At 32.3% G+C, this 26,399-nt stretch overlaps 2 protein-coding genes across 4 annotated transcripts; one reads left to right on the top strand and one right to left on the bottom strand.

The window, feature by feature from the left end:
* Positions 1 to 12,249: 12,249 nt before the first annotated feature.
* Positions 12,250 to 16,835, bottom strand: LOC128165876 (adenosine 3'-phospho 5'-phosphosulfate transporter 2-like). Of its 3 annotated transcripts, none has more exons than XM_052830788.1 (9): positions 16,484 to 16,835; positions 15,422 to 15,543; positions 15,064 to 15,218; positions 14,511 to 14,618; positions 14,036 to 14,133; positions 13,841 to 13,933; positions 13,523 to 13,634; positions 13,329 to 13,398; positions 12,250 to 12,917 (listed from the first exon to the last, which is right to left on the bottom strand). In XM_052830788.1, exons 1-9 carry the CDS (start codon positions 16,706 to 16,708, stop codon positions 12,755 to 12,757), a joined length of 1,146 nt encoding a protein of 381 aa, XP_052686748.1. In that variant the 5' UTR covers positions 16,709 to 16,835; the 3' UTR covers positions 12,250 to 12,754. The 3 variants fall into 3 exon arrangements, with proteins under 3 accessions (XP_052686748.1, XP_052686749.1, XP_052686750.1); XM_052830789.1 differs by having other exon boundaries at positions 15,449 to 15,543; XM_052830790.1 differs by having other exon boundaries at positions 16,578 to 16,717.
* Positions 16,836 to 16,936: 101 nt separating this feature from the next.
* On the top strand, positions 16,937 to 26,386 carry LOC128165874 (THO complex subunit 1-like). The gene is made up of 19 exons (XM_052830785.1): positions 16,937 to 17,079; positions 19,663 to 19,727; positions 19,850 to 19,910; positions 20,515 to 20,581; positions 20,843 to 20,961; positions 21,312 to 21,360; positions 21,469 to 21,564; positions 21,673 to 21,752; positions 21,839 to 21,897; positions 22,018 to 22,126; positions 22,321 to 22,452; positions 22,616 to 22,716; positions 22,858 to 22,975; positions 23,506 to 23,606; positions 24,144 to 24,275; positions 24,525 to 24,608; positions 24,852 to 25,135; positions 25,825 to 26,009; positions 26,122 to 26,386. Exons 1-19 carry the CDS (start codon positions 17,029 to 17,031, stop codon positions 26,218 to 26,220), a joined length of 1,992 nt encoding a protein of 663 aa, XP_052686745.1. The 5' UTR covers positions 16,937 to 17,028; the 3' UTR covers positions 26,221 to 26,386.
* Positions 26,387 to 26,399: the final 13 nt, after the last annotated feature.

The following is a 26,399-nucleotide window of genomic DNA, read 5'->3' as shown; positions in this document are numbered from 1 at the left end:
GAGCGTTAGGCCTAGATGTTTATGACAAGAAACAATATCTAACTGACAATCTTGAAAAAACAGTTCTGGGGTTACATTACGTTTTGATTTGCTAAAAAATACAACTTTGGTTTTATTAGGATTAAATTTAAGTAACCAATCATTGGACCATTTTTCTAATATTCTAAGGTCATGATTTAACACATTTTCGACATTTCTTAAGTTTTTATCCGCATACTGGATTGAATTATCATCTGCGTATAATCTACAAAAGGACAACACATTTTGTGCAACATCATTGACATAAATTAAAAACAAAAGGGGCCCAAGTACAGATCCTTGTGGCACTCCAGCATTAATACTTAAGCTGGGTGATAATAAATCTTTATACATCACTTTTTGAGATCTGTTACACAAATAGCTGCTAAACCATTGAAAAAGATTGCCACAAATACCGTAAGTTTGTAATTTAAAAAGAAGCCCTTCATGCCAAACTCTGTCAAAGGCTTTTGATAGATCACAAAAAACAATGCAACATGATTTACCCTCATCAACATTTTTAACAATGCTATGATATGTCTCAATTAACTGGTACACTGTTGAATGACCGGGTAAAAAACCGGCTTGGTATTTATAAAATAAATTGTTACTATGGAAATAATTATAAACATGTTTGAAAACAATTCTCTCCATTATTTTACTTACACAGCTTAGTAAAGAAACAGGTCTATAATTACATGCGAGTGATGGGTCCTCTTTTTTAAAAAGAGGTAGAACATGGGCCATTTTCCAACTATTAGGAAATGATCGTTCTAAAAGAGACTTATTAAAAAGTAAACATAAAGGCTTGCATATTGTAAACATAGTTGATTTTAACATTTTGTGACTAATACTATCAGGTCCAAGAGCTTGGTTGACTGGCAAAACAGATATAATGTCAGTCACTTCAAACTCTTCAATAAAAATGTTGTCTAGGGTTTCATCACATTGTAAGTACAATTCTGGTAAAACCTTACCGGTAGTCAGAATATTCGAAATAGATGAAAAATATTTGTTAAGCACTTCTGTCTTATCAACATCAGAAAACGCTGTTTTAACATTATTTTTATCATCTGTGTATTGTAAAGGTGGAATTTCACTGGTTGTTTTTGTTTGGAAAACGTCTTTAAGAAGTTTCCAGTATAATTTGTTATTGCTTTTACTAGAGTCATCAATAAAAGTTTCAATGTTGTCGTAGTAGTTAGAAAATGCTTGCTTTTTCATGTTGTTTACTTGATTTCGAACTTTTTTATACTTTGACCAATCACATTTTTTGTTAGTTTTCATTGCAATGTTACGTAGACGATCTCTAATCCTAATTGTTTTACGTAGAGTAGAATCAAACCATGGCTTATCCTTAGGTCGAACAGTAATAGTTTTCTCTGGAATGCACTCACGTACGCATTTGAGGAAATGAATGGTAAAATTTTCAGCAGCGACAGAGACGTTACTGGCTTCAGATATAAGAGTTGACCAGTTACTATCCTTAATCAAAAGATTTAACCTATCAAAGTCAGCACTTTTATAATCCCAAATTTTACGTTTGTACGCCCGCTTTAAATTATACTTCAGAACAAGCGAGATATGTGTAGCTTTATGGTCGCTAATGGTAGAGTCAATTTCAATAGTCCCTGCTTCGCCTATTTGAGTATCTATTGTTGTGAGAATAGGGTCTATAAGTGTGCGTGTCGTGCTGGAAATTCGTGTAGGTTCGTGGGTGTTGTTAATTAAACTATGGTTGGACATAACATCGACAATTGGATGTGACTGTGGAATATTTAGAAAATCAACATTTTAATCTCCAACTATGACTATTTTGTCGGATATTTCCCCAACTTTATCTAAAGACCATAAAAAATTTGTCCAAAATCTATTGTCAGCGTGAGGAGGACGATATATGCAACAGAGGAAAAAGTTACAGGTATGGTTTACGATTTCTATCCACAAACATTCTATCCCTACAGGTTCGTATTCTGAGCGTCTATGTACTTGAATGATGTTTGAAACATATATCATGACCCCACCTCCGTAACAGTTTCTGTCTTTTTTATAAATAGTATCAAAACCGTCAAGTGAAAGACTATCGTTCGACACAGTGTCGTCGAGATGAGTTTCGGTAAAGCATAAAATGTCGAAATCATGAACCAAAGTATTAAGATGAGCAATTTTGTGTCTGATACTTCTAATATTTAGGTGAATTATGTCAAGGACATTGTCAGTCATTGGTCCAGGGTTGACCTCAAAGTTACAATTTTGTGCGCTCACTTTCTTTAATCATCAAACCTTAACGAAAAATGTCTGGAAAAACGAAGTTATGACAGAATGAACAACAGTGATAAAGATTACAGTCTCCTTCAGTAAGAGTTCAACAAAAGTTTGAAGTACTCGCTTTCCTCATGGCAGCACGATAGTCTTGTACCTTTTATTTCTATGGAGGGGTCGTAAAACAAAAACCGGTCATACATCGGTCACCTTAGGTAACTAGTCAAAAGAGCATATCATATAACTAAAGGATTATAGGGCTCCAGTAAACTCAGGTGACCTATTGCTAATATCAGTTTTCCGCCGTCGTCGTGCGTCAACAATTTTACATTTTTACCTTCTTTAACTACAAGGCTGATTGTTACCATTTTTGGTTTGAGGCATCTCTATGGTAAAAGAAATCTAAATTGTGAAATTCATGACTCTAACACTCCCAGGGCGCCACATGTGGGACCAAATATGCAAACAAAAATCGTCTTCTCTTCTCCCACATATGTGAGAAAAAAACTGGTTGCATTCTTATCATGTCCATGATGCCCTCTACCAAAATTGTAAAATTCATGGCCACTGGGTCAGGGGTTCAGGCTCTAGGGTGGGGCCAATATGTCCATATAGTAAAAATGTATTAAATCTTTAAAAAATCTCTACTCCCATTAATATTTGTTAAAAACTAAATGCCTTGTTATAATGTCCATGAAGCCCTCTACCAAAATTGTGAAATTCGTGACCCCTTTGTTAGGAGTTCAGGGTGGGGCCAATATGGCCATATAGTAAAAATGTATTAAATCTTACAAAATCTTCTTCTCTACTCCCACACATGTGGGCAAAAAGCTGAATACATGGTTATGATGTCCACTAATTTCTCTACCTAAATTGTGAAATTCATGGCCCCTGGGTCAGGGATTCAGGACATGACGGGGGCAATATGGCAATATAGTGTTAATGCATATAATGCTTAAAATTTTTCTTCTCTATTCTCACACATCTGTACAAGAAATTGACTTATAATTATGTTTACTAGGAAGTTCTCTACTGAAATTTTAATTTTTATGTCCCCTGGAGTATGGATTTTGACTCTAGGGCAGGGCCAAAATGGATTTATAGGTGTTAATGCATTTAATGTTAAAAAATTGTCTTCTTTACTCCCACATACCTGAAAGGAAAACTGAATTCATGATTTTGTAGACCAGATCTTTAAGTTTTTCGCCAAAATTATAGGTTTCACAGTTCTTTTTTAAAGATTTCAGGCAGGGGGGTGGTCGTCATAACATATTTATAATTTTTCTACTCCAGAATGAAACCTAATTAATTAAATGCATATATGAGACTCCTCGACAAGTTTGTGTATGGGTTATATGCTACGTAGCTGACCGTTAAGGCCAGTTGGCCTCTTGTTTTAATTTTTGAGGTATTTTCTGCACAATATCAGAAAAACGATTTTTTTCATATGAAAAATTATATTTTCTGATATCATAAAATTAAATTTGTGATATCAGAAAATGATTTTGTTGGTATCATAGTTCTTGATTTAAAAAATAACTATTTCTTGATATCAAAAAATCCTTTTTCCGATATCAGAAATTCAATTTTGGATATCATAAAATGATTTTTGATATCAAGAATTATTTTTTCTGATATCAGAAATTCAAAAAAGATGGCAAATAAATTTCACATATTAAATGAATACTCCTTTGACCCAAAAGCAAATTGCTGAACTTCAGAGCCTGATTTGCATAAAAAAATAATTGATTTTATTCAAGGTAAGAATTTTATACGACGATTTTTTGGAATTTTTTGAGACAACACGAATATTTCCCTTTTTTATTGACGAGTTTTGGTAATAATTGGCATAAACATCGAAGAAACCCCAACAAATAATAATTAAACAAAGTAATATTAAATAAATTTAATATTTTGTTTACGACCGTACATAAACAAGTTGGTGGTTGAGTTACCCAGCGCAGTCATTAACTCAGAGGTTAAAACTGAAGCAACTACTACCTAAGTGTCGGTAGACCAACAATTACATGTACATTGTAATAATACGAAGAAATCAAATTATACATGTTCAATTTGCTATCTGTTGTGACGGACTTTTGTGCAAGTTTCACTAGTTTTCGAGTTGAAATATGGAGATGTACAAATATACTTATCAAGCAATAGAAATCTGACCACGACTGTTTATTATAGCATTGAATCATGATTTTTTGAAGTATACACTCTCATAACTGCAGCGATGTGTGCATACAAATTGAGTAACGCGCGTTAGCGCGTTATGAAAATTTGTATGCACACACCGCTGCAGTTATGAGAGTGTATACTTCAAAAAATCATGATTTAATGCTTATATTTACATTTTTTTAACTTCTTGCCTTGTCTGCAAATGTGATCTATACCTTAAAATTCCTATCTTATCCTAAGGGTAAGTTAATATTAATTGAAGAGCCACAGTAACAGCCACAAGCGTGAACTTTGATTTTCGCTTGTGACGTTGCAGTTTACAGCGTTCAACGTTTGTGACGTCATAATAAAACTCGTCAATTTGACCTTTGACTACTTGTTGCATTTAGAGGCATTTAAGGAAGGAGTCTTTTCTGGTTTTCGACTTGTCAAAAGTAAATTTGATTAATTGTTCATTAAATCAAGATGAAAGGAAATTAAAATAGTATATTTTTCTTTCTTTTTTACTATCATACAACTTGGCATAGAAAAAGTAATCAATGTTTAGAATGGAACAAGGACTATATTTTTGGCGTAATATTGGCGTAGGAAAATATCACATGTTGCGCAATTCAGAATTGCTGCAGATTATATATATATAATGAGTCTGTTTTAGCATTTTAAAAACAATAACAATAATGTTGGATTTTTTTTTACTAATGTGAACTAATAATATGATACTTGGGTTTCAGATTATGTTTTTAAAATATGATTTGCCTATCAAATAACATTTTTATAAGCTTTTTAAAGCGCCCATTCTATACATTGATTTTTGTGAAAAAATCACTAAAATCAGTTTTTCTCTCTTATGAAACGATCAATATATTAGCTTTTCTGTCAATTTATATCTTTATATAAAGTCTTCATAATACATAAAAATTAGAAATATTTTATTATTGGAAGCATAAAAAAATAATCAAAAATTCTTCAAAATTTAAGAAAATTAGAGGAAATGCGGGCTAAGCAATATCAATTTTAGTATAAATATTAATTCCAATTTAGTAGTATAAGCTGATAGACACTCTCATGGTCTTTGATTTCATTGAAGATCTGAATCTTCAAATCTTAAACAAATGTCTACAGAACTATAAAGAGCTACACTTATTTTTATCACTCTTTACGTTGGGGAAAAAGGTAGTGACCTTGACCTGACCTTTATCCGGAAACAAAAAGGTCAAATTTAATTAAACTGATAGAATCATTAAGTAATATGATCCGTTTGACTGTGTCAAAATTTCATGCATCTCTTATTATAAGAAGTATGTTTGATAATGAAAAGACTCCTTCCTTAAACATCACGGATTTTAATGGAAAAACACAGTAGAATGTAAATATTAAATTTTGAAGTCAAAGCGGCGCAGTGATTAATCATCAAATTGGTGGGATTCTCGGAAGAAGACCTTTTCGGGCCAAGCAATTGCTTAAACAAATACTACACAATATAAAAGGGTCTAGGACTTCGTTTTATCGTTTTTTAAAACTTATTGTTAAACTAGAATTAATACGAAGGGACTTAATATATACCACTTTTAACACAAAAACTGATACAAATAGTTCAAAAATATGAACAGAATGACTGAAGAGACGTTTAACAAAAAGTTGACTTTTTAGTTATATAAAAATTAACTCACTTCTTTTCACAAAAAATCAAAGATGGAGAGATTATGTAAATGTTAACATCTTAAAATGAAAACAAAAGACAAGGAGACGTGTTAAACACTACTGTTTGATAGAAACGTTTCATTGTATTGTAGTTCTGCCACAATACAAAATCTGACGTTTGTTTTCCTCTTTTTTTTTACAGTCTCTTCTTCCTGCTTTTTCTTCATCTTCGTGCTTTGACTTCAGTGCCTTTAGTTTTTTCTTTTGATTTCTTTATACCTCTCTTTGAATTGTTCTCTTATTTGTCTTCCTTGGTTTTTTTGTTTGCAATATTCAAAAAGAGATTTCTTCCACTTAAAGGTAATTCCACTAGCCATTCAAAATTTTTATGAAAGGCAAATAAAAGCAATGCTTTATTTGTCAGCGTCGTTTCATTTGGTTGATTTCAGATCAGGAAATCTAACATTCCAACTGCCTTCTTGGGAAGTTTGCTGGGGGGAACAACAGAAGATTTTTCTGCAATCCTTTCTAAATTTTATTCATAAAAGACTCCTCCTGGTACCCGCTTCTTCATTGCAGCGTTTAGTATCTTGTAATATGATGTGAAAAAAATTGTTTGCTCCCTGTACAGCTAAGAGATCAGTTAGCAGTTATCGTTCCAAGAACTTTACGCTCGGCTCTGACAACAATAGACTTGCACAACTTGCTATACCTGGACCCTCTACAAAGTTTACTGGCCTACCAACCACTTTCACAAAGCACAGGATATCTGCAAATTCAAAAATTGAACTGATCTAGCAAAACGACCAAAACTTTTCTTCACTCTCGAAGCTTTAAATACTTTTTGTTAACTCTTTGTAAAATAGAATATATGCTATTAAAGTGAATCAAGTAAATGTTAATGAGTTTTCTAATTTTAAAATTTACAAATTAATAAAAATTGAAAATGAACTGTTACAATATACATGTACATGTAATAATATTACTGTAATATCATTTTATAAATTAAATAATGATTTTTAAATTATAGGAAGTATTGTTGGCAATTCCGTAAAAAAAAGAAGAAAGAAATGATAAACCAATTTAAAAGTAACCGAGGGACAATGTACTATATGTACTGTTGGATAGGGAATAAAAAGTAAAAAAAAAATAAAAAAGATGAAACTCCTCGTTTCATATAACTCGGGTTCATGCTTCCTATATCCACTTACTACTTTATTACTTCAAGTTTTTAGCTTTATAGTCATTCATCTACTTATAGGTATATATTACAATTGCCTCTGTAACATGCCCGTGCTCATCAAGACCATGGTCATAAACAGTATATTTTAAAACATCACGAAATCCGGGGACAGTACTTCTCACTCTACGTGTAAACACCCCTTCATTAACTATGTGTTTCATTTTATTCCGACTAGAAATGGAGGATCGAATAAATGCTTTGGCTGTACGCCTAAGGTCGCAAAATCTTTATTTAGTTTCTGCACATTCACAGTCAACTATTCAATTGATAGAGTTTTTTCTTTAGAAGTTGCATTAAATATTGCTTTGTTTTATTTTTACAACCTGTATTAACACAGTTTGTAGTTGTGCAACAAGAGCTTTCCTTTTATCAGATACTTTTGGAATTGACCGAAGCAACTGTTCCATTGTAGTGTAGTTCAATCTTATCTCCCTGCTTTTTCTTCAATTTCAATTTACTTAAGTGCGTACAGATTTTGTCTTTCGATTTGCTTATATCTCTAGCTCTTTAAACTTTGCTCTTACTTGTTTTCCTGGTTTTATTGAGTTGTCTGGGGTTTTTTCCTAGGGGGTTTTGGGTTTTTTTGTTTTGTTTTTTGTTTTGGGGGTTTCCTCCCAATATTCGAGAAGTTGTCTCTTACATTCGAAGGTAATCCATAAAGCAAGTCACAAGTTTTATGAAAGGCAAATAAAATCAATGCTTCATTTGTCAGCGTCGTTTTTTTTGGTCAATTTCTGAGCAGGAAATCCCATCTTCTAATGCCCTCTCAGGAAGAATAACTGGGGAATAACTGAAGATTTTTTTTGCAATCCTTTCTTAATTTATTTCATAGAAGGGCCTCCTTGTACCTGCTCTTTCATTGCAGCGTTTAGTGTCTTGTAATATGAGGTGAATAAATGTGCTATCTGCACAACCAAAACATCTATTTTTCATCATGTATGTATTTAAAAATATATATATATATAAATCTAATTCAAAGTGATCGTTTCCAAATTTCAAACTCCTCTTTACATAAACTGTCTTTGTATTGTAGTCTCAAGACGGGTTTGAGTTAAGAAAATTTACCCAATCTAACATCATTTGTGTTTCAAAAACACTGATCTCTTGACTGTATGAAATATTCAATCACTCAATAGTGAATTCCAATTCCTGGCCATAAACAGTAAATTAAAGTTAGGTACTTTGTTTCAAAAAATGACTAGGATCTTGCCTTGCTCTGAATAGAAAGTAAAAGACATGATGAAATTTTACAAAATCTAGAGATTGTGCAAAAATTTATTACTTTCTCGCCTGTAAAATTTCGGTTCTCCGAGTGTCGAGTGTCAAAGATTTTGTCATATTCTTTATTGTGGCTAATTTGTACATATTACATACAATGAACAGAAAATATGTGCGTAAAATAATTAATATTAAAATGCATATAAGAAAGCCACATATTACATGTATCATGCATTGTATGATATTATGGATTATGTAAATGAATTTGGAGTTATCAGAGCTAAGCAGCTGTACAAATTTTAAAACGGAAGGTTTTTTGGTACCTGTCATACAAGTATGATTTTTTGGTTGCAGTTAATATCTCTTCTTATAGTTGATTCTGTACATTTTATACGACGATTGCCTCGATATCCTCTAGAAATAAGGAGTTCACACCATATCAGTGAACGAAATGAACTAATTCTAGAGAGGGTAGCATTTACTAAACAACAGCATTGACACGGATGTTCATTGGCTTAAAAGAAGTACAAACATCCACCAGCAAGCTTGATTAGCTGAGAGGAAGTGTTGCAAATTAGACTTGTAGCATATGAGTTAAATAACTGTTGTGCTACCTGCACAGCCATAACATCTATTTTTCATCTTGTGTGTATTAAATATAACTCCAAACATTTAACTTTAATTCAGAGTGACCGTTTCACGAACTGACAGGGTGTGCCACTATATAAATAGTGCCTGTTTGGGAGGGTAACAGTTGAAATTGACACCCCGAGAAAACCATTGTCAACCGACGCGAAGCGGAGGTTGACAATGGTTTTTGAGGGGTGTCAATTTCAACTGTTATCCTCGAATGTCTTAATTTTTAAGAAAATTTTACTGCTTTTAAATAGGAATAACGTGAATTCTACAGCGAACCGTACGCGCATAATTTTCGCGCATGTAACATTTTAATGTTACCCGTTGCTAAGTGCGTTGCTAACGCTGAGGGTAATAGAAAATATTATTAACTGCGTCTTAACCAATCAGATTTCAGTATTTAACATGAAAGTATAACAAATATTCTTAACTAATTCTGTGGCAGATCGAAGAACTCGATTCATAAAGTGTTATAAAACAAAAAAGGTTTAGGAACAAGAAGGGTAATTAAAATCAAGAACAGATACCAGTAATGCGCCTATAAGACAAAGCGGAGGAAATGAACATTTTTGTAAGGAGTGAAACTGTTTGATTTTATTCGTTGTAGTGATTTAATATAATTTATCAGATGCACATTTGTATAATATGATACTTACACATTATACCCCTCTGAAAGGTTATGAAATCAGGCTGTCGACAACTTTGACCTAAAAAAACGCCATTTTTTTTTTGTAAAAGCCAGCATATATCTTCAGAATCAGCTTGCCCTAGTTCTGAATAAAACCTTCGTTTGATCGGACTATGATTGTTCGTTTCACGCTTTTTCCTATTAAAAAAAAACTTAATTAAAAGAAAGTTATCAAATCTAGCTGTGGGCCTATTTGATTTTGACATAATTAACGTCGTGATGGTCATAGCCAGCACATTTTTTCAGACTCAGCACGGCTTAATAATGTTGATAAACTTCGCTGGACACGAATTATTATTGTGGGTCTCGTGCTTTTTTCCCATTGGAGAAGCTTTAGAAAAAGCACACGCCTTCTTTATGATTCTATTTGCTGAACAGAATTATAATTATTTCGAGATTCAACATATGTCAACCTATTACTCTTTGGGTCTCCCAATCTTAGCGATAATGATAATAAATACATTTTTATATGGTTCAAAAATCTATCATCGACAGTAACCGATTTCAGGGTACCTAGTGTAACCTCGACACTTTTTTTCTTTACTTAATTTTATTCTCTAAATATGTGAAAGCATCTAGGGGATGTATTTCATACATGTATTTCCTTTGGTGTTTTACTTCAAATTGTTCTTAACATAATTGTATTGTTTTCCTTATAGTATAACATGAAGTTATACGTTCGATTAGCTCACTAGTTTTAAAATAAATGCACTTGTAATTCCAACTCTCAAACTCATGCATATGTCAAAATGATACATATATTGTCTTTATCTTCTCTTTTATATAAGCTTTCTGGTTCTTTATTTAATCATACACACATGTAATGCACCTCTCATATTTTTTCTTATCTAAGAGAGGCTATATTTTCAATAAAATGTTCTATTTTTGTCATTGAAATAATATTTCTCTTAAAAAAATTTATATGGAAAGGAGTAAATTTGTACACTTCGTTTCATTTGATTAAACTTCTTTATAAAGCTTTAATTTGGAATTCTTTAACACATTTTTTACCTCTTCTTAGCAACCGAAATTAATGAGTTGCCTTTTTTTAATATAATTAACGCCATTTTCTTGAAAGACAGCATGTTACTCCTGACTTACCACACCTTAATTATGATTAGAAACTTTGCTGGACCGAATAATAATTGTTTGTTTTACCCTTTATCTCGATTTTAGAAATTACAAAATTACCTAATTAATGCCATTTGTGGATGGCTAGCATATTTATTAGGAAACACTTTGGATATGATGAGAAACTATGCTAGACCAATTCTAAGTGTGTGTCGTTATTTTTCCCTATTTAATATACTTAAAGAGAGTAATTTGAAGTAAAAGAATTTTCATGAAGACAATTGCAAGCATATCATTTCAGACTCAGCATACTTTATGATTAAAAAATCTTGCTGGACTCAATAACGTTAAAACCTTTTTCTAGAGTTCTTTTAAGACATCAGGACCAGACTAGAGCAAACGTGCATTAAGCCCCTGTCACACTGTCACGATTTTGAGCTATGATAGTGTACGAATTCAATAATAGCACTTATTCGGGGTTCATCGTAGAGATATTCGTAGACTCTCTTCCTTTATTTTCCTTCATCTCAGCAAATCGCCAAACGCGGCGATTGTTTTGAGCATGTTCAAAACAATCGTGCCCACAGTACGACTTTTAAGTATTCGTAGACTTTCGTACGACACTCGCACTGCACTCGTGCACATAGTCGCAATAAATCTACATTCGTAGGAAACTCGCGAAACTTCGTAGTACATGTACTTACATGTACGATGCTACGAATATCCTTCGATATACCCCGAATATTCTACGAGTTCATGCGATTGTTTCTCGAGTCTACTATGGGCAGCGGAAAGGGCAAAAAATACAATATGTATTTTTGTTGGTAATCTTAACGCACGGATTTACTTCTACCTGTATTTGTTTTCATACATCTTTTATAATCCATATGAATATTATTCTGATTGCATTATTCATCTTATGCTTGAAATTTAAAACGATTTCCAGGTAAGTATTTTATGCAAGAATGCAATCATTAATTTGTTTAATAAAAAACACCAGATACATAATCGTAAAAACTCGTGTTTATTCGTGGTAATATCGTACTCATTCGTAAGAGTATCGTATAAAAATCGTCTTCCATCTTACCTGCTCATAGGAATATCTCAAAGCGCTCGTTACTTAATCGCCGAAATTCGTATATGAATCGCCACAACTCGTAGTGTTATCGCACAAACATCGTACATTGTCGAGCAGACATCGTAACCATCATTATTACAAAGAACACGTTGCTTAATTTCTATAGGCCTACACATACGCATAATTTAAACACGTGCAGTATATCCAATATGATTAAAGTAACAAAAATGTATTTATTTTGATGTAAAAGAACAATACAGTAAATAGCTATCATGAAAATACAATGATAATGTATTCTGTACATATCACCATTTACATCCTTTAAATATTAAATAAAAGGAAAGTAGGCCTACCTGATTAAGAAATTCATGTATAAGAATAATTATGAATAATCTATATAACTATATAAAAATCACTTAATTTCCATCATTTCTTCTTCAATAAATAAAATGCAATATTTACACCTAACAAACATACTTCACTCACAAGATTTCAAGGTTACTAAAGTATTGTAAAAAACTTTAAGAAGCAGTCATAAATACATGTAACTGTTACCTTGAACACATTATGGAAATTTTTTCTGAGATTATCATCAGAGAATCAGTATGGTTAGACTAGAGAATGAAATAAAATGTAATATCATTATTTCTTAGCCATTTTACAAATGTAAATGTACCGGTACATGTATTCAACTGTCACTGTTCCTTGCATTTTTAAGCTAGACCTCAGTAAGTGTATTTCTATAACTTGTTCTTTTGGACCTGAAACATGTCTGCATTCTTGTAAATGTATCTAGCATCACTTGATCCATTGAAGTCCTGTTTTTACTGTACACATTGAGATAAATTCCTATCACTACTAGCAGTCCAGACCACACATACCTAGAAAATGGAAATGTATACGTCTAGAAATTTACATTAAAAATACAAGAACTTGATATGAACAAGCAAGGGAAGATAACCCCATTAACTGTTACAACCCTCCCCTTTAAGAAATCTGGCCAAAGCCTTCCACAATATCTTAACTTTGATAGACAGCTTTATTCTTTCTCTTTTCATTTTAAAATTCTTTCTTATTCTTATTCTTTCGTTGAAATTCAAGAGCAGATTAAGATAATAATACTAATATACAAGACTAATATACAAAACTTTACATTGATTTTCATATCATAAGCATATGAATTTAAATTGTGATATATTTTAGCTTGTGCAATACATAAGGAAGTAAAATAACTTAAAATCATCTTTAGGAATTTCTACTTGAAGATTTGCAAGAAAAATGGCAACACTTACTGAATTGTAAATGGCTTGGAGAAGAAAAGGAAGGACAGAACAATGGTTACAGCTTTTCTACATGTTGTCACTGGAAAAATAAACCATGCAATTAAATTTAATCTCTCAAACACAGCCTTCCACTCTCAATCTCTAATAATGGAAGGGAAAGTATACCAATAATCAAAAGTATACCAGTTCCAAGTAAAACTTACCTGTTACAGCTATTAAGGCTCCAGAGGCTTTTACTAGTGAAAGTACAAATGCCACTCCAATATATCCAGATATGGAAAATAAAAGTCCATAACCATAAGTTTGTACTGGATGCTGTTAATAGAAATGCCTTCTGTTTGAGTATTTATCATGGTATGTTTAAGAAATTAAAAAAATGGGTTTCAAAAGATTAAAATGTAATTCATGTATATAAAATAATATCTTCATAACATAGAAAGAATCTGAAGAGCATTCTTAATACATATCCTGAGGTATGCATATACATGTTGGTATATAAAGTTTAATTGGTATCAACTTACTTGTCTGCAAAATTCAAATGCAGGGAAAAAATTTCCTGAGATAACTAACCCAACCAAAATGTAGAAAAATCCTATTCCATAAGAATAAAAGACCTACAATGTATATAAAAAGGATATGTTTGTATCAATGCACAGTGTTGAAAACTGGCCATATGATTATAATACATGAGGCTAATACACATTTTATTGACTTACAATTTCTGTGTTAGAGGCTTCATACTGCTTCATAGCTTTTTCCTGGACATTACCAATAGCACCATCAGCACATAGAGCCAAAGAAATTAAAATAACACCTGTAAAACAAAAATAACATTATCAACATTCAAATATCTATCTTGGTTAACAAGAAGTTATTATCTGCATAAAATAGCATGACACACCCCTCTAGGATTTTAAATCTTGCTATTATTTATCTGACAAGTGTGCATTACATGAAATCATAACAAAAGTTTGATGCTTATGATTTTATGATCTTGCAATTTCATAGTTAAGTTCATAAGTGAACATTTCTGATAAAGTGTATTCAAGTTGACTGAATTCAATTTTTTACAATGCTGTTTCTAATGCAGAGATCAGCGACAAGTAATTTATGCATTTGCAATTACATTTTTGTCAGTAATTTCCAAATAAGCACATATTAAACTGTGTTAATTTTTACATGTATAATTACCATAAGTATTAAAGTTGGGAGAAACGCTACTATCTGCTAGAGTAAATAAAATCAGCCCAATCACCATACTGAGCATGGCACTGACATCTAAACAGTTGTATCGCCTTCCTACAAAAGAAATAAGATCTTGATGTACATATATGGGCTAGCCCTAAATTGAACACTGAATATTTCAAATGATATGGAATTTATTCTCTATCAAAAACTCAATTTCAATGTTGTGAACTTTGAAAACATTTGTGTAGGGTTTTTTTCTGTATTGTGATAGATTTCAATATTTCACAGTGCATGTTCTAGTTCATTTAACGGTACAAATGACACATTTACACAGCCTACATGATAAAACTATAACTACATTTAGTGTACATACCAGTAAGAAATATAAAAATTTGCATTGTAAAATTATTTTGGCAGTAGGCACACTTGGGGAAAAGTTTACTTTAATATGCATAACATGTTCCTGCACTCAAATTTATACATTTTTTTAAAACTAGATATGCCCTCTTTAAAAAAATCTCTTAAGACTTATGTATGTATGCTTTGCACACCTCACCCTGAATAAGTATGCTGCCCACCATAACTGGTATTAGTTTACAGCATTTGAAGATAACCTGGGTGGGATAATTCAGATATCCAACGGACGTATTGGAAAGACCCATGGTTGCAACAGTGAGAAAAGCCAGGAGTGCATATGTTTTCAAAGGAATTCTGCAAAAATTTTAAAAAGGTTTGAAATTTTAAACATGTTTAACATTAATGGAAATGCCAAGGTAATGAAAAAGAAATCAACATTAATAGAAAGGAGTATTCATGAACTTTGATGATTAAGGCATTTAAGCAAAACACTATACAGATGTATTCAATTCTTTGTCATTTAAAATAATGTGTACATTTGATCATGTTATACATACTTTCTTTTGAAATTTTTCCTCACATACATTTCAAGAAGTCCAAATATCAAATAACAGAGGAACTGCACAAGTGTGAGATACCAACCAAATGGACGAAACTCCTTAAGCCTAAATATCAGCTCCTGGATAACAAAACCAAAGAAAATAAATATTGGTAATGTAAAACAAACATTTAGGCAACAAACATCTAAATAAATATCTAAAATGCTAAGCTTGGCTATGTATTTGGTTTGATGTCAAAGATAAGCAGAATCTAGCTTATATACACAACATATGTACATTAATATATGAAAATTTTCCAACATGTTCGGTTAATTGAAATATGAAATTGAATAATAGAATTGAAGATATACCGGTATGTTTAAAATGTCAAAATTAATGCCAATAAAATTTATTGTCTTGAATTTCAGGAACATACAAAATTTATTTAATTTTTGAAAATAGTTTGGGATTTTCAAGTCTTGCTTACTTCTTGAGCAGCATATTAAAAACTACATAAATTGCTAACTGTTGAAAACAGACATTATGTCCAATGGAAGTGTTATCAATGCTACTTTACTGTCAGTTATCTCTTATGATTGTATCACAATGTTTCTGAATTGATAATGTTATTTTTGCTTATATTGGTACATAAAATTATCCAACGTAAAAACAACAACATTGCGTTAATTTTTAAAATGACATCTAACTGTTCAAAAATACTTTCAATCATTTCTGAATAATAGCTGAAATATATACATTGTAGTTCTACTGTATTTGGGATAAACAAGAGGCAGGGCTTACTACATGTAGCAGTATAAAGAATAAAGGCTTACAGTTTTGGTCAAACTTGATTGCAAATTAAAAACAGCTAGGTAAAGCAAACACAGAGAGGACCTTGGAAAAATGCAGGGCAGACCCAAAGCAAACAAAAAATTCTAAAGAGTGAATCCAACCTGATGTAACGAGAACTCAAGATCTACATTTTGGGTCTGCACTACAGTTATGCTGTTTCGTGTCAGTGCTGTACCTCTTTAGTCTTAATTAATCAGTGTTAATATCAATATTATTCAGTTATATTACCTGTAAATATCCATATATTAGATACGCTACAAATATGGCTGACGAAAGAAGTAGAAATTGAGAAGTCCGTCCAAAATCAGATATGTCAACAAACCATAGTTTTACTACGGGCCTATCCAGATTTTTATTGGTCTTGTCCACTTTTTCATCCATTTTTATAACACATGCAGAATCGACTGCAATTTTCTGCCGCAAAGAGTCACTTGCAGACATATATCTCGTCATGCTCTACACTTTTATGGAATTGTCATAGTGCAGAAATCATGAAATGTCCGGTTATACAGTAAATCGGCTTATCAACCCATAGATTTTTGGTTGTTGACGTGTCGGTTTTCACCAATCGTTCCCTGAATATTCGATTTGTTAATTAAAGCAAGATGGAAATAAGTGTAGAAGAAAAATAGAATGAATGTCGCATCAATATGTATTGTCATTTGATTAAACAATAAATAATAATCAATAAGTGAATTTTAACCGTTCTGAAAGGATTTTTGTTTGTTAGAAATGAAAGTCAATCAAAGTAAGAGTTATTTATAAAAAGAAACATGGCTGCTTCCATGAAGTTTGTGTTCGGAAATGCCAGGGATGTATTTTGTGTTCGTATTCTTTCTTCTTTTATTGTTTTCTTCTTTTAATTAGTTGAAATCATGTATCAGACCCCATGAAATAGATTCTTGATGGTTTAATTTTTAGAAAACAGATCAGTCGTCGGTACGAAGTGATAAACAGGCCCAGCAAAATCTCCTGATTTAGGAAAAGGCTATGAAAAAGCTTTATAGTTTAATTTAGCTATTCAGAATAACTTGGTAAAACTCTTTGTATGCAGTTTTTCATAAAAATGTTAATTATTAGAATTATACAACAAAATCGCAAGTTCATTACCACTCATATTTATACCACGCACCATTAAAAGGCAACCCGAATTAAAATTTGTTTTAAAACTGCTGCTTTAAAACACTTTTAATCAAAAATTGTATTTCTATTGTTTGTGTAACTGTCCACCAACTTGTAAGCACTGAGGCATGGATAAGTATGATTTCATTATGTATTGTGCTGAATTATTACCAATCAATTGCAATTATACGTATCTTGTTTACCATAACTGATCTTCTTTATATTTCATTCAAGAAGTAACTGAAGCAGTGATTTTTCTACACTAAATTTGGGTCCGAATATCGGCCCTTTCCCCTAGCAAAAATTACTGAATTTTTCCCAAATTTATCAACATTTTTTCCCAATTCAATCGATAGGATTTTTTTTTTTGCGCATCGATAATGACGACCCGAATTTTTTTCGTACGACTTGGCAAGCCTCCATTTATTCTTCGTCGGTCAAGCGCTCTAATTTATGCCATAATATATATTAGACCTTTCAAGTGCTTTTTAAACAATGATGTAAACGTGATTTGTGAGGCATTGTGGCGTAATGTCGCATAAATCGAAGTATTACGTTAAGAAAATTAAGAAAAAGAGGGCTACTCTTGGGGAAAAAAAAAGAAAGCATCATATTTGTATTTGCTTCTGTTCATTTTATTTTAATTTGATTTTCATCTTGGCTACAATATTTATACTGATACTGTTTTTCCCAATTTGATCAAAATGTCGATGATTTTTCCCAAATCAATAGCCACAGGACCCTTTTAAAAAATGTAGAAAAATCACTGTGAAGTCATGGATCAATATACCAAAAACTTTTAGAACTTTAAGTGCAAAAAGAGACACAGTTTGATGAGTAAGAAAGTGAGCGCACAAGATTGTAAGTTTGCAGGAATCCTCGACACGAATCAATTGGGATTTAAATGTCTATAACCTCGAAAGGCTATGTACAGGTTTCAACAAAAATATATTATGTTGAGAGTCGAAGTACATGGCTATTCCGGTTATTAAAAAACTCACAAAGCTTTCAAAAAATGGCAATGAGAGGTAAACCGATAACTAGTTGGAAATGTTAATGAAAACATTATTTAATGAAGTTATATTGTGTTATCCTAAAAAACTAGTAATAAGAAAAGAATTTTTTTATAGTGTTCATACAGCAGATCTAGAAATCAATAAAAACAAATTAAAATATACCGTTATATTATAATTCAACATCATGTTATAATAACATACATTTAAAACAAAAAAGTTTAATTTTTTTTTAAAAGACCACCAGTTGGATTTGAACCCAAAACACTGAATGTATGTATTCACTAAATCCAGGACGAAACCACTGAGCCACGGAGACTTGTCAATATATGGTCTATAAAGTACTGTTTGAAACACCACTTTCATATCAATGGACTTTGTTTTTTATCCTTCAAAAAATAATTTGAAAAGTACATAATTAGTCATCTCTGGGTCATCTCTCCATCTCTTTTTAAAATGCGACATTTTTAATGTTGAAATATGTTACCTTTACAAGTTTCAAATTTGTGGAGAGAAGACCCAGAGACAACAAAATCATTTAAAAACAGTTGTAAATAAGTAGGATTTTGCATGAATTGCATCGTGTTGCTATATTTAGACCCATATTATAATAAAACCTTTTGCATTTCAAATATTTTTCCAATCATTCCACATCCAACAGAAACCAAATAACGGTTATAATTCGAAAAATATTCAAAATTAATTGATGAAATTTTCACTCTCCTTGTGCGCCCAGATTCCTGCCGAATCTACATCTTAAGCGCCCACATTCTTTTTACATGCATTGTTTACAGAACAGTTCAAAGTTGAAAACTATTACTGCACCAAAGTACAACTTTGTTTACATGCTGAAAAAATTCACATTCAATTTATGACAAAACAGCTAAATCAAGCTATTCCGTATAGCTTTATCAAGCTATAGAGCTTTTGCAAGCTGTGGAACTTTGTAGCTACGCAAATCAAGAGATTGTACTGGACCTGTTTTAACAAAAATAATTCTATTACTTCATTTTAGCTAGATGTATAATGTCCATAAATGCTCCATTACCAAAGTTTTAGTCCTCCGCTCACAATACATGTACTAGTACATGTATCTCATTAAAAAGTATTGTTGGTTGCAGAATAAGATGAATAAAGTTAAGATTAAAAAAAAATTTATTGGTAATTTGACTATCAGCAGAGGTGTACAAACTTTCTCTTACTATATATAAGGAATCTATATCCTTTAATTAGTTCTAAGATTATAAAATGATTATTGAATTTAAATTGTAGAGAAAACTTGATTCTTTGGAAAACAACCATGATTGGAAAGAAATATTCCAGTCAGTTTGTGGAAGGTGAGCACCCAGAAATTTTTTTTTTATTTAGGGCATTTCAAAGATTTCTCTTTCAGTTTCTTTGTCTCTTTAATTGCAATAGAAATTAAAATCTGTTTAATATTTTTATTTTTTTTGTTTAGTGAAGCTGAGAAAAAATTGGCTGTAGATCAGGCATTGCGAGACAGCATGAAGGATGTAGTTGTAAGTCAATGTCAGATACATGTATGGATTAAGGTCAGATGACACGTTCCTCGATCGTCTTTTTTTGTATCTCCTCGTAATAGAGAGTTCCAATAAAAATTGTTATTTTTGTAATGATTTTAAAATGATTAAAATTTACTTCTATATGCATATATGCATAGATGGCCAAGTGGTTAGAGCCGTGGCCGCTCTCTGCCAGGAGCGTAGGTTCTAGAGGTTGTGAGTTCAAAGCCCGGCCCAATACAGTGAATTTTGCTGTGCTGTATTATTTATTTATTTTTATATCAGCAATTCAAGTATATTTTCAAGAAGACTATATAGGAAATTGCATTCTCTGGTATTTTGCATAAATGCCTGGTAAGATATCCTAATTTTTTTTCAAGAAAGCTTGTCAGAGTAGTAGTTAACCATTAACAAATTCTTGGAAATTGCTATATAAAATTGAGGAACGTGTCGTCTGACCTTAAAATGTCTAGTTTGGAAAACGAAACATCTACTTCCCTTCAATTTACAATGTCAGAGCTGAATTATAATTACAACACAGGATAGTATGTATTGACAAAGAAAGTACTATATCACATTTCTATTTGGAAAATATTTACAGATGAGGGCGGATGATTGTGAAGAGTACAAAAAAGTCATCTTACATTCCATAGAAATGGCAAAGGAAGGTAATCAAGTTCATACATCAATATTTGGGAAGATTTAAAAAAAAACAAAAAAACAGCTTTCAAAAAAGTTCTTTGATTGGTTGATGTAAGTGTATTTTTGAAAGACTTTGTACCACAGTATATTTTACCTGAGTATAGCTTAACATATGATTAGCTGAACTAATGATCATTCTTGATTTGGAAAAAAAAAATAGGAATCAACTTGTGTCTCTATTTCACTCTTTGTATTCATTAAATCTCTTTTTATTTTTCTTTGCATAGATTTGTGTTCTGTAATCATGCCATTCGTCCTTCTGTCTGATATATTTGACTTGATCACATTGAGTCAGTGTGAAATTGTCTTCTACTTAGTGGAGGAGAAACTACCTGTGTGGAAAACAGTAAGTGGAGGCCACTCTCGATTATTATACCTTTACATCCTCAACTGTACTCGTATGAAATATAAAACTCATATGGTAAAGAGCATTTGCTCAAATAATTTCACATAACATGTCATATGCAACGCGGTTTAAAATTCACATAAAGTGAAAAAAACTTGATATTGCATGAAGCATGATTGCCAGTCTAGTTCTTTAAGGGTAAGTGACATTGGGATTTTTTAATTTATTGCACTTGTGTTTTTTTGTATTTAATATACATGTGGTTTTTACTCTACACATTATTGTTAATGGAAGATTATTATTTTTTTCCAAAATAGCATAACCCAAACTTAATATTTTTGTTTTTGCAGCCACTGTTTTATGATTCTGGGAAAAACTATCTTTTGAGGATGTGCAATGGTAAGTTTTTTTTTTTTAAAAGGAAAAAAAATCATGATATGGATATTTACTGGCTTCATCTAAAATGTTTTGCTTAGTTAATAATCAGTGTTTGTTTTTTATCTGTAGATCTGCTCAGAAGGTTGAGCAAGTCACAGAATACAGTTTTCTGTGGGAGAATTCAGCTGTTCTTGTCAAGATTGTTCCCGTTGTCAGAAAAATCAGGTAACAATTCCTCGTATTCAGGCATCCAGTTTGAAGTATGCTGTAAATGCAATGCAGTATATGTAATATAAACAAATTGCCTCATTTATATCATTTATTTTATTTTAGCTTTGAATCTCATGAGTCAGTTTAACCTCGAAAATGTCACAGTGTTTTCCACAAAGTCAGAGGAAGTCAAGCCCAAATCTGTATGTATCATAGCTTGTAAGAAAATTTAATTTGAAAATTCCTTTTTTGATGATTTATTATGTCATGAGGTTATTACTTTTTTCAGCATGATATTTCTGATGATGTCATGGAGGTTGAAGAAGGGGAAATGGAAGATCTCACAGGGTAAGGGCATTACATGTACTAACATTGGAAAAGAGTACAATGTGCCTTCTTGATTAGTTTAAATTATCTGAAATAATTGATGGTTCTATCATTTGACAATTTCTTTAAAATTGATTGCAGGTCAACACCAGTTGATTACAACTTGTACAGGAGGTTTTGGGCACTTCAGGATTACTTTAGAAAGCCTACACAGTGTTATGATAAAGTCCCTTGGAAAGCATTTCAGCAGGTCAAGTGTCTATATATTTATAATGTTGAATTTAAAACAGTATCAAAATGTTTTGTTTTTGATCACTTGAATTTACCTCTTGGTTTTCAATGTAATGAATTGCACAATTTACACACGGTATACACAGAAACTCAAAATGCTGCAAGTACCGGTAACTTGTTTACCTGTTTTCATGATAGATATTTCCTTTTTAGAATGCTGATGTAGTACTGAATGCCTTTGCCAGTGCAAAGCTGGATGACATGAAATCATCACGAAGGAAACTAGATTTACCTCGGCCAGCAGACACAAGAGCATTCTTTGCCAAATATTTAACCAGTGAAAAGGTGAACATTAGTATAGATACATGTACATATAGTTTAGCTGTTAAAATGTCTCAAATATACATGAGTAAGTTAACATCTCTCTATTATGGGGGAAGGAGTTTCATTATTTCATAATAATGTACATCAATAAGATAACATACATGTTTTGTTTTATTTTACTCAGTTGCTGGACCTGCAATTGAATGACAGTAATTTCAGAAGATATGTGCTGGTTCAGTTCCTCATCCTTTTCCAATATTTAAATTCACAAGTTAAATTCAAAAGGTAATAAGTTCCTGCATTACATGGTAAATACTTGGAAGGCCTATCAATTTTATAACATAATGAATTTAGAATGCTATGAGGATTATTATCATTGGTATCCCATTGTATATACCCTTTACTGAATTCATTTCTTTTCAAAAGTGCCAGTCAAAATCTTTCTGATGAACAGAATCAGTGGATCAAAACAATACAGGATAAAGTTTACCAGCTAATCAGAGAAACTCCTCCTGATGGAGAGCAGTTCTGTAAGATAGTGCAGGTATGTTCCACCATCAACTGTTCTGTAAGATAGTGCAGATATGTTCCACAATCAACTGTTCTGTAAGATAGTGCAGATATGTTCCACAATCAACTGTTCTGTAAGATAGTGCAGATATGTTCCACAATCAACATTTTTCTGTGTTTTTGTACCTGTATGCATTAATAAACAAAAATGTAGAGCATTTCTGTAAATTAATGAAATTACATGTTTATCATGTAGCTCAAACTATTATCTGTACATACAATACATGTATTATACATTTACATGTAATTTGTTTGTTTCATGTAAAAATGTTTTAAAAGATTCCTTAATTGATGTTGATTGTGCATAATTATGCATTTTAACCCAGAATCTGAAGCAACAAGCAAAATCAAAATTTTATGTGAATGTTTTCTGTCTATTGAATGTAGTACAAGTACCAGGTATATGTAGGTGACATATTGTTTTTGAAATACATGTACTGGTATATTACATATTCTCAATATGCATACATAAATGTATTGCTTCCATATGTTTTTGTAATATAGCATATCTTAGCAAGAGAAGAACACTGGAATAAGTGGAAAAATGATGGGTGCCCAGACTTTGCAAGAAAACCTGTTGCAGAAGACACAAAAATAAAGTCTAGGTAAGCAAAGTTTGTTGTTCGTGTGATGGTCAGACCGGTTCGAATACCGGCGCCTGGCTAGCTCAGTTGGTAGAGCACCTGACTAGAGATTCAGGGGGGGCCCGGGTTCGAATCCTAGTCTGGTCCGTAATTATTTCTTCCATCCCATTGCATTTGGTGCCGTGACCAACCCCTGGAACTGAGAGGTTAACTCCTGCTAAGGGAAGAGCCTGGGGTGATCTTCGGGGGCAAAGATCATTTAAGGGGGGGAATGTGACAGTTCGAATCCTGGTCTGGTCCGTCATTATTTCTCCCATCCCGTTACATTTGTATTAAAAATTGCTGTGAGAAAGATCTTGGCCTTGGCACTATTTCTGCATTTAATGAGCCAAAAGACATCCTCAAAGTCAAAGATTCCTGATCCACTCTGTTCGTCACAAAGCAGAATAGCTGATCAGAAACCCTCATCTTAGGAACAATATTCAAGCTATTGAGCATGTAGAGTTTTCCATGCTTATTATTAGAATCTTATCGACATAGTGTTCATTTCATTGACAGAGCAAAAAGACGATGGGTAGGAGATGATCTTCAAGCACATGGAGGGAAAATTATCAAAATGGGCAGTGCAGAGCTCACTAGATTATGGAACATCAATCCAGATAACATGGAAGCCTGCAAAGCAGAGAAGAGGTCAGAAATAATTACAAATATCAAAATAACATTTCATTCCAATGCATGATCACCTTCGAAATCTTTTTGGTTCAAGATAGAAAACTTTAAGTTTCACATATACATTTATTTCTTTCATCTTTCTTGTATCTGATTCAACTCAACTCCTTTAAAACTTGCCAGGAGGTATGGACACATAAAATGATAAATTTCAATAATTTATCATTGTTACAGGAAAACTTCTTGTTAATTGTTTTCGATGTTTTGTAGGGTATTTTTACCCTCATTAGAAGATTTCTTTGCTGAAGCCATGGAGCAAGCTGATCCTGAGGCTAAAGTTGAGGAACAGTACAAGTAAGGTTTTCATACTGTTGTCTGTTTTGTATTTTATCTGTGATATGTTGTAAATTGACATCTTCCCATTTATTTCATTTATTGTATCATACTATGTTAATAGTATTCCATATATTAATTTTCAATTTAAAAAAATCAGTGCAAACATTTTACATTGAATGCATTGACAGTTTGCTTATGATAAATACCAGTACCTGAGTTGCAACCTAATATTAATTGTTTTCTTCAATCTCATGTTTATAGAATGGTGAATAATCCTGTATTCCAATGGAAGTCGCTTCGACTTCTAGCGAGACAAAGCCCCCATTTCTTTGGTCAGCACCACACTCCTGCCATGCCTCTCCCTCAGTACTTGGAACTTATGCTAAACAAGATAGCACAAGAGTTGCCATCCACAGGCTCCAATGGAGATGTAGCACCAGAGGGAAACAATGAGGAAATGAAGACAGAGGTGGGAGATGATGAGGCTATTAAAGAGTCCCAGGAAGTAGAAGATGAAGAACTCAAGGCTCAGGCAGAGGAAGCAGGTATGAAAAACAGAAAAAATTAATGTGGAGTGGATAAAAGCTTTTTGGAAATTTTATTCATGAACTTAAATTGAGTACAAGAGAGAAAAGGAATGTTGATGTTAAGAAAGAAAGGTAAATGATCTTGATGTTGTAATAGAAGAGGAGGATGTCCACAACTAGACTCAAGCATGGGACCCTTCAGTTTGAAATAATAATGCTCTACCAACTGAGTTAAAAAGTTAACCCAATAGCTAGTGCAGTAGGAGCACGGCAGTACTAAGCCTATTACATCTACCGTAATACAAAGACATGAAGTATTTGAAAAATCAGTTGTTTAAGGTCTGGGACACCTCCATATTGTGACATACTTTTAATCGAAATAAACAATAAAATCATGCAAAGTTTTATGAACTTTTTCTTTCCCGATATTGTTATATACCTAATAGCGTAGCACAATGGGTTAGATCTGCAAGTCATGAGTTCAAATCCCGCTGGGTCTTTTAAAATTTTTACCTTTCCAAGACATTTAAAACATTTTTTTGGTCAAATATTGTTGAATATGGAAATTTTAAAACTGCAAAAGTATTTTAATAATAATGTTTTTTTTATCCAAATTGATATCGACAGGTGTCCCATACCACTTAAGTAATTTTTACGGTAGAATTCAAATAGTCACAGTTTTTCCAGGATTTGTGTTACATTTATAGGACGAGAAGAAATACCAGAGGACATTCTGTCAAAGGATCAAATAGAACTTGTTGCTGAAAAGCTTGGTGAGGACTGGAAAAGGCTTGGCACAGAGTTAAACTTCCCTGAAGATGACATGAGCTATTTTGAGACAGAAAACAATGAACAAGTAGCTTGTGCAAAAAAGATGTTGACTATTTGGCAGGTAAATATTCTAAAGATTTAGTAAAAAGCATTTACCTTCCATTTAGATAAAAAGCAAATTTCAAAGCTCATTTTTTAAAAATACCATACATGTATTTGCTTGAATTATACAGGAAAATGAGGGTGATAGAGCAACAGCTGGTACCTTAAAGATAGCACTGAAGGAAGTGGGGCTGACCGAAGTGATAGATGCTGTGTTTGGATCTACATGAAGCACTCTATTAAAAGGACTTTTTGAAAGAGCATTAAATTTTGTAAAAATGAACTGCTCTTATTATCTAGTTTCAATTCAATTGTAAAAATTAGATTTATTTTCATGTTGTTATCAGTGGATTTTTGTTCATCAGTCAATATGAATCCAATAACATGTGAAATTTAGTAATTTATTGTT

The sequence above is a fragment of the Crassostrea angulata genome, chromosome 10 (assembly GCF_025612915.1).
Source record: "Crassostrea angulata isolate pt1a10 chromosome 10, ASM2561291v2, whole genome shotgun sequence".
Lineage (NCBI taxonomy): Eukaryota > Metazoa > Mollusca > Bivalvia > Ostreida > Ostreidae > Magallana > Magallana angulata.
The sequence above is the reverse complement of the archived record's forward strand: the minus strand, read 5'-3'. Positions and strand labels throughout refer to the sequence as shown.